Source organism: Hyperolius riggenbachi, chromosome 9 (assembly GCF_040937935.1).
Source record: "Hyperolius riggenbachi isolate aHypRig1 chromosome 9, aHypRig1.pri, whole genome shotgun sequence".
Classification (NCBI taxonomy): Eukaryota; Metazoa; Chordata; class Amphibia; order Anura; family Hyperoliidae; genus Hyperolius; species Hyperolius riggenbachi.
Window position 1 is genome coordinate 89,723,315 of NC_090654.1, and position 9,513 is coordinate 89,732,827.

Below are 9,513 nucleotides of genomic sequence, written 5' to 3' on the forward strand. Positions count from 1 at the left end.
ACACATGTGGTACCGCCGTACTCAGGAGAAGTAGTATAATGTGTTTTGGGGTGTATTTTTACACATACCCATGCTGGGTGGGAGAAATATCTCTGTAAATGACAATTGTTTGATTTTTTTTACACACAATTGTCCATTTACAGAGAGATTTCTCCCACCCAGCATGGGTATGTGTAAAAATACACCCCAAAACACATTATACTACTTCTCCTGAGTACGGCGGTACCACATGTGTGACACTTTTTTGCAGCCTAGGAGCGCTAAGGGGCCCAACGTCCTATTCACAGGTCATTTTGAGGCATTTGTTTTCTAGACTACTCCTCACGGTTTAGGGCCCCTAAAATGCCAGGGCAGTATAGGAACCCCACAAGTGACCCCATTTTAGAAAGAAGACACCCCAAGGTATTCCGTTAGGTGTATGGCGAGTTCATAGAAGATTTTATTTTTTGTCACAAGTTAGTGAAAAATGACACTTTGTGAAAAAAAAACAATAAAAATCAATTTTCGCTAACTTTTGACAAAAAATAAAATCTTCTATGAACTCGTCATACACCTAACAGAATACCTTGGGGTGTCTTTTTTTCTAAAATGGGGTCACTTGTGGGGTTCCTATACCGCCCTGGCATTTTACGGGCCTAAAACCGTGAGTAGTCTGGAAACCAAATGTCTCAAAATGACTGTTCAGGGGTATAAGCATCTGCAAATTTTGATGACAGGTGGTCTATGAGGGGGCGAATTTTGTGGAACCGGTCATAAGAAGGGTGGCCTTTTAGATGACAGGTTGTATTGGGCCTGATCTGATGGATAGGAGTGCTAGGGGGGTGACAGGAGGTGATTGAGGGTGTCTCAGGGGGTGGTTAGAGGGGAAAATAGATGCAATCAATGCACTGGGGAGGTGATCGGAAGGGGGTCTGAGGGGGATCTGAGGGTTTGGCCGAGTGATCAGGAGCCCACACGGGGCAAATTAGGGCCTGATCTGATGGGTAGGTGTGCTAGGGGGTGACAGGAGGTGATTGATGGGTGTCTCAAGGTGTGATTAGAGGGGGGAATAGATGCAAGCAATGCACTGGCGAGGTGATCAGGGCTGGGGTCTGAGGGCGTTCTAAGGGTGTGGGCGGGTGAGTGCCCTAGGGGCAGATAGGGGTCTAAGCTGATAGGTAGCAGTGACAGGGGGTGATTGATGGGTAATTAGTGGGTGTTTAGGGTAGAGAACAGATGTAAACACTGCACTTGGGAGGTGATCGGACGTCGGATCTGCGGGCGATCTATTGGTGTGGGTGGGTGATCAGATTGCCCGCTAGGGGCAGGTTAGGGGCTGATTGATGGGTGGCAGTGACAGGGGGTGATTGATGGGTGGCAGTGACAGGGGGTGATTGATGGGTGATTGATGGGTGATTGACAGGTGATTGACAGGTAATCAGTGGGTTATTACAGGGAAGCACAGATGTAAATATTGCACTGGCGAATTGATAAGGGGGGGGTCTGAGGGCAATCTGAGCGTGTGGGCGGGTGATTGGGTGCCCGCAAGGGGCAGATTAGGGTCTGGTCTGATGGGTAACAGTGACAGGTGGTGATAGGGGGTGATTGATGGGTAATTAGTGGGTGTTTAGAGGAGAGAATAGATGTAAACACTGCGCTTGGGTGGTGATCTGACGTCGGATCTGCGGGCGATCTGTTGGTGTGGGTGGGTGATCAGATTGCCCGCAAGGGGCAGGTTAGGGGCTGATTGATGGGTGGCAGTGACAGGGGGTGATTGATGGGTGGCAGTGACAGGGGGTGATTGATGGGTGATTGATAGGTGATTGACAGGTGATCAGTGGGTTATTACAGGGGAGAACAGATGTATATTGCACTGGCGAATTGATAAGGGGGGGGGTCTAAGGGCAATCTGAGCGTGTAGGCGGGTGATTGGGTGCCCGCAAGGGGCAGATTAGGGTCTGATCTAATGGGTAACAGTGACAGGTGGTGATAGGGGGTGATTGATGGGTAATTAGTGGGTGTTTAGAGGAGACAATAGATGTAAACAATGGATTTGGGAGGTGATCTGATGTCGGATCTGCGGGCGATCTATTGGTGTGGGGGGGTGATCAGATTGCCCGCAAGGGGCAGGTTAGGGGCTGATTGATGGGTGACAGTGCCAGGGGGTAATTGATGGGTGGCAGTGACAGGGGGTGATTGATGGGTGATTGACAGGTGATTGACAGGTGATCAGTGGGTTATTACAGGGAAGCACAGATGTAAATATTGCACTGGCGAATTGATAAGGGGGGGTCTGAGGGCAATCTGAGCGTGTGGGCGGGTGATTGGGTGCCCGCAAGGGGCAGATTAGGGTCTAATCTGATGGGTAACAGTGACAGGTGGTGATAGGGGGTGATTGATGGGTAATTAGTGGGTGTTTAGAGGAGACAATAGATGTAAACAATGGATTTGGGAGGTGATCTGATGTCGGATCTGCGGGCGATCTATTGGTGTGGGGGGGTGATCAGATTGCCCGCAAGGGGCAGGTTAGGGGCTGATTGATGGGTGACAGTGCCAGGGGGTGATTGATGGGTGGCAGTGACAGGGGGTGATTGATGGGTGATTGACAGGTGATTGACAGGTGATCAGTGGGTTATTACAGGGAAGCACAGATGTAAATATTGCACTGGCGAATTGATAAGGGGGGGGTCTGAGGGCAATCTGAGCGTGTGGGCGGGTGATTGGGTGCCCGCAAGGGGCAGATTAGGGTCTAATCTGATGGGTAACAGTGACAGGTGGTGATAGGGGGTGATTGATGGGTAATTAGTGGGTGTTTAGAGGAGACAGTAGATGTAAACAATGGATTTGGGAGGTGATCTGATGTCGGATCTGCGGGCGATCTATTGGTGTGGGGGGGTGATCAGATTGCCCGCAAGGGGCAGGTTAGGGGCTGATTGATGGGTGGCAGTGACAGGGGGTGATTGACGGGTGATTGACGGGTGATTGACAGGTGATTGACAGGTGATTGACAGGTGATCGGGGGGGATAGATGCATACAGTACATGGGGGGGGGGGGGTCTGGGGGGGGTCTGGGAAAAATCTGAGGGGTGGGGGGGTGATCAGGAGGGAGCAGGGGGCAGGGGGGGGGGGGATAAAAAAAAAACAGCGTTGACAGATAGTGACAGGGAGTGATTGATGGGTGATTAGGGGGGTGATTGGGTGCAAACAGGGGCCTGGGGGGTGGGCAGGGGGGGGGTCTGATGGGTGCTGTGGGCGATCTGGGGCGGGGAGGGGGGAGAAATCAGTGTGCTTGGTGCAGACTAGGGTGGCTGCAGCCTGCCCTGGTGGTCCCTCGGACACTGGGACCACCAGGGCAGGAGGCAGCCTGTATAATACACTTTGTAAACATTACAAAGTGTATTATACACTTTGTATGCGGCGATCGTCGGGTTAACATCCCGCCGGCGCTTCCGTATGGCCGGCGGGATGTTGCGGCGGGTGAGCGGCGACAGGCGGAGGCGGAGGATCGCGTCACGGATGACGCGATCGCTCCGCCCATGCCCAAACAAGGACCGCCGCATTTTGTCAATACGGCGGTCCTTGCGGCGTCCACTTCCCAGCCGCCAATTGTCAATACGGCGGTCGGGAAGTGGTTAAGATTGTATCAGACTGTCACAGTTGCAGTTTAGGATCCTCACTTTGCCTAAGTTAAAGAAAGAAGCAGAAGTAATGACCCTTTGAACTTTTCTGCAGCAAAACCTTATTATCTCCCCTCCCCCTGACAGATATCAGCCGGTTAACTTCTATTTAAACCAGATTGCATTCCACAAGTGGTCAAGCTCATACAAGCTAATTTCCATAGATAACAACACTTAAAGAGGAACTGTCACGAAAATCTTAAAATTTAAAACGCATACAAATAAGAAGTATATTTCTTCCAGAGTAAAATGAACCATAAATTACTTTTCTCCTATGTTGCTATCACTTACAGTCGGTAGTAGAAATCTGACATTACCGACAGGTTTTGGGCTAGTCCATCTCTTCATAGGGGATTCTCAGCTTGGCTTTTATTCTTTATAAAGACATTCCCTGAAAAAAATGTAAACAAAGATGCTGGACAGCCTCCCTGCTTGCTGCACACTTTTTTGGCAGTTGGACGGAGCAACTGTCATTCACTAAGTTCTTTTAAAAATAAAGAAAACCCTGAGAACACCCCATGAGAAGATGGGCTAGTCCAAAATCTGTCGGTAATGTCAGATTTCTTCTACTTACTGCAAAGTGACAGCAACATAGGAGAAAAGTAATTTATGGCTCATTTTACTCTGGAAGAAACGTACTTCTTATTTGTATATGTTTACATGTATTTAAAATTTTAAGATTTTTGCGACAGATGTCCTTTAAGGTACTCTTTAAGGACAGAGTGACACATTAATGGTGGCTGGCTTGGTACATTGGGAAGTGGAAATACTTACAGATATTATTTATCTACTGATTTAATATTCACTGAACAACATTGACAGACACTATTCCTTCACAGATCTCCAGCAACATAAGAATAATAATAAATACACAGTTTTAAATCTCAAAGTAATGCAATAAAACACTTTTGGGGATTACGTTTATACCAATAAAGACCCTGTAGTAGATCCACATCCCAACTTTGACCTTTATGAAACCAAAGCGAATGTTGACAGATTAAAAAATAAATGTGTTCAGACAAACTTGCAGAGTAAAGCCTGCTACACACGTTCAATTAAGATCAATCACTGACCAATTTTACCATAGTAGTATGTAGTATGAGCACTTGCCAACACAATCTGCTCATAGTATTCAATATCTGTAGCCCCTTATACTACATGGAGGTGGTAAAATTGGTCAGTGATTGGTCAATCATAATTGAAAGTGTGTACCAGGCTTAACTTCAAAATATTCATAAAAACATCTCTTTTTGGAGTCATTGCAGAACTTCCACCAGATCTGAGCAGTTAGTGTTTTACCAGCAGATCTTTCCAAATACCATACAATCTTACAGAAGCAGGTTTTACCACTGGAAGGAAAACTATTTGTAATGACTTTTTTTGCATAAGGGAAATATGAGAAGAAATAATACAACTGCCGCAAAATATATTTTAAAAAGGGAGAAGCTCACTAATGATCTTTCAGGCTCCTGCAATGTTAAATTGTATTGATATTACTAACTGTAAAAATAAAAGAAGTTTAAACGTTTTCATTAAAAAAAAAGACTTTGAGTGGCTTACTTACTTGTGTCTTCTACAGGTGTAATCCTCTGGGTGACATTTGCTTGGCAGATGAAGGTGACAGCAGGGGAGAGAAGCACCAGGAGGCTCAGCAGAGACTTCATGTTGCCGTCAGTCCCTGCTAGTCATCCAAATTGCACTTAAAAGTAAGAGCAGGGATGGGAGGAGCAGCCCCAGGAGAGCCATCTCTCCGCCCCCTCCCTTGTCACCTGAACCCCCAGCTCAGGAATGCCACCATGCCCAGGGGTCAGGTGACTGAGAACCTGTCACCACCACTACTGCCACAGGAAACCTAGTGAAGGAAGAACAAGTTCCTTAGAATGAGGGATGTTGTAACATCATCTTGTTTTCTTCCTTGAGTAAGCGTATAAAGAAATCACATATTACAACAACATTGCAAAGCCTCAGGTATTTCTCACACTTTCCTGGAGAAATATTGTGTCACTTGTGCTATCATATTCAATAACAAAATTATGAGTGGCATAGTGATGTTGTGGATAGCGCTGTTGCCTAAGGCTAGGTTCACAGCAGGACGTTGTGTTCCCTGCAACAGCTGGAACAGACCAGTTCAGAACCGCAGCGCCACATGTTAATCGCGCATTGCGTCGGGTACAGTGCAGCATACAGTCAATATGCTTTACTCTCACCGGTATTGTACAGGTTTAGCAGTAACGCACTGCTTGCAACCTGGAGAAGTGCAACGCAACTTCTGCACTGTGAACGTCGTTATAGGTGATGCATTGCAGTATGAGCTGCATTACAGAGTGACCATTATGCCTCATCGCAACACACCACTTTGAAGGTGGCCTTAGGCCTTTTTCACAATAGGAAACGCAGATGGCCATGCAGTCGGAACACAACACCCGCGATCACGCGCCACCTGCGCTGTTGTACATTGACCTGCTGATCCCATTCACTACAGTGAATGGGTCAGTGCTGCACTTTGACCAAAAAAATGCATGCAGCAGTGCAATAGCGCATGACACAGCGCATGTTTTAGACAGAGCAGTCTATGCACTTCTGATGTTCCTGCATGTCTCACACTACACGTGTTGGTGAAATACGCACAGAAATGCATATAGTGTGAATGAGGCCTAACAGTGTCGGAATTCCAGGTTCAGTTCTGGACTAATGCACTATCTGCTTGGACTTTGTATGCTATTTCCATATTTGTGTAGGTGTCCCCCACATATCAAAACATACTGAAAAATTAATTGGTCACCCCCAAATTGACCAGATATACACACACAAACACAAACACACACAAGCCACAACATTAAACCCCTTACAGGTGAAGCAAACATCATTATTATATTGTTACATTGTTTATCTTGTTGAAATGCCACCTGTATTATGCTGGGTATACATGGCTCGATTTTGCTGCTCGATTCTCCCGCTCGATTGATTCCCGCTCGATTCCGCAGGCAATTCTCTTATCTTCCGCTCGTTTTTCTTATCTTTTTGCATTATCCTCAATGCAGAATCGAGCAGCTAAACAATCGGGCGGGAGATTGGACGTGTCGGAAATTATCTATCGAGCAATCTAAATGGCTCAGAATTGTGCCGTGTATTCCCAGCATTATTCTGAGCATACACAGTGAGTTTTTTCTTATCAATCGAGCCGCTGATGGCTCGATTGATAATTTCAGACGTGTCCGATCACCGCGCCGGATCGGTTCCGCGCTCGATCCCCGGGAATCGATCCGGGTGCCCACGGGGATGTGCCGGAAATCGAGCCAGCGGCTCGAATCCGGCGCAGAAACTCACCGTGTATGCCCAGCATTAGACAGCGAATGATCAGTCAGTTCTTGAAGGTGATTTGTTGGCAGCAGGAAAAATAGCCCAGTATCACACTGGACTATTTTTCCTGCTGCCAACAAATCACCTTCAAGAACATGATTTTGCCGTTGCCAAAGTCACTTAGATCATCACGATCTAATTGACTTTGGCAAAGGCAAATTCATGATTCCTAGACAGCTGGATCTTCAAACAGTGGACCTAGCGGGTTGTTCCCAGCATACAGTGATTGGTACCTTCCAAAAGTGGTCCAAGGAAAGACAGGTGGTGAGATGGCAACGAGGCGCCCATGGCTGATTGATGCATGCAAGAAGCAAATACCGACTTGTCTGATCTAGTCCCACAAAGGGGAAACTTTTGCTAAAATTGCAGACTGCAATTACAAACTTGGCTACAAGATACCCCTACTGTGCTCCACCCCAAACATTTTTGTAAACACCACCCATTTGGCGGTACATTTGGCAGTGGTTAGTTGGTTGGTTGGTTGAATGGATGCAGAGTATCAGTTGTAACATTCCACATACTATGCAGTTTTAGCAATACAATACATTAGGTCATCGTTCACTGAACCCTGACTTAAAGGGACACTTAAGTCAAACAAAAAAAATAAGTTTTACTCACCTAGGGCTTCCAATAGCCCCCTGCAGCTGTCCGGTACCCTCACTGTCTCCCTCCGATCCTCCTGGCCCCGCCGGCAGCTACTTCCTGTTTCGGTGACAGGAGCTGACAGGCTGGGGACGCGAGTGATTCTTCGCGTTCCCAGACACATTAGCACCCTCTATGCTGCTATATGGTATATGATATATGCTATAGCAGCATAGATGGCGCTATTGTGGCCAGGAACGCGAAGAATCACTCGCGTCCCCAGCCTGTCAGCTCCTGTCACCGAAACAGGAAGTGGCTGCCGGCGGGGCCAGGAGGATCGGAGGGAGACGGCGAGGGCACCGGACAGCTGCAGGGGGCTATTGGAAGCCCCAGGTGAGTAAAACTCATTTTTTTTTGTTTGACTTAAGTGTCCCTTTAACGCCACCAACAAAAACGTCTTCCTGATGCCTATCTCTAAACTCCTTCACTAACCTAAACTGCCTCCTGAGGCCTAACCCTCTCCAACACTGCCTTGTTCTTGATACCTAGCCCTAACCTCATAACCCTTAACAACTACATCTAACCGGTTTCTACACCCTAGCACTTTCAACTCATATCTACCTCTATCCAATACTTACCCTCCATCATCTTCAGTGGATGCTGCCTTCAGCTTTGTATTGGCGAGTGCTGGCTCCAAAGCCAAGCAGACCCTACATCTAAACTAACTGCACTTGTTTTGGTGGGAGATTCTTGAAACAAGATTTATGGTTTCATATTGCCCTCTCTCAAAAGAATTATCTTGGCAACTCTTTACAACCGGAGGTAAGACAGAGGCTATTCATAACAAAAATAGGGAGCTGAGGGACCTGGCCAGAAGGGAAAGATGCCCCAACCACTGTAACTGCAGAGAGCTCGCCCAAGGCCCAGATGGAGCCTGCTAGGTGTTTATAGATGAACCGTTGCTAATGTAGTGTAAGCCTTGAATGTTCAGGTGCTCTGGTGATGGCTAATGGATGCCTATATTGACTAAAGTCACTTGCGTATATTGAAAAAGGGCGCATGGAAAAAAGGGCGTGGGATGTAGCCGAATTTATAAGTTATCATGTAAAACAATGTTTTCCCTTAGTTGCGTTGTAAACGAAAATATAGTGCTGTATCGCTGTAATGAACGTATATTAAATGGCAAAATACCATCTATAACAACAACTGTATTCTGTAGTAAAACGTCAAATCGCGTGTATAAAATAAAGGTATTGTTGAATGAAACGTGAAATGGCGTGTGTAACAACAAACGGATAGTGTATTAAAACGTCAAATAGCGTCTGTAATAAAAACGATATTTGCACTGCTATTAAGCATAGTAATAGAATAGTAGATTTTAAAGGTATTTCACAGCAATTATACCTAACTTTAAGCTCACACAGATCTCTCCTTCTCCCTATCCCTAACACCTAGACCCCCCCCCCCCTTTGTATTAATACACAATGTAATAAATTGTATATATTACACATATTGTGCTGTAACTATATCTAACCTTACTCTCATACACAGCCCTCCCTGTACCTATCCCTAACCCCTAGACCCCCCAGGTGGTGCCTAACTCTAACCACCCCCCTGGTGGTGCCTAACCCTAACCAACCCCCTGGTGGTGCCTAAACCTAACCCCCCCCTGCTAGTGCCTAAACCAACTAACCTCCTGGTGGTGCCTAAACTTAAGACCCCTCTGGTGGTGCCTAAACCTAAGACCCCCCTGGTGGTGCCTAAGCCTAAGACCCCCCTGCTGGTGCCTAAACCTAAGACCCCCTTGGTGGTGCCTAAACCTAAGACCCCCCTGCTGGTGCCTAAACCTAAGACCCCCCTGGTGGTGCCTAAACCTAAGACTCCCCCTGGTGGCGCCTAACCCTAATCTCCCCAT

General features: G+C 46.9%; 1 protein-coding gene across 1 annotated transcript in view; it reads right to left on the bottom strand.

The window, feature by feature from the left end:
* Positions 1 to 5,411, bottom strand: part of LOC137531662 (WAP four-disulfide core domain protein 18-like) — a 29,254-nt gene extending 23,843 nt beyond the window's left edge. Inside the window, exon 1 of the mRNA XM_068251606.1 lies at positions 5,221 to 5,411. Coding sequence (XP_068107707.1) covers positions 5,221 to 5,320 — 100 coding nt within the window. The 5' untranslated portion in view covers positions 5,321 to 5,411. The remainder of the gene's footprint in view (positions 1 to 5,220) is intronic.
* Between the last annotated feature and the right edge of the window lie 4,102 nt (positions 5,412 to 9,513).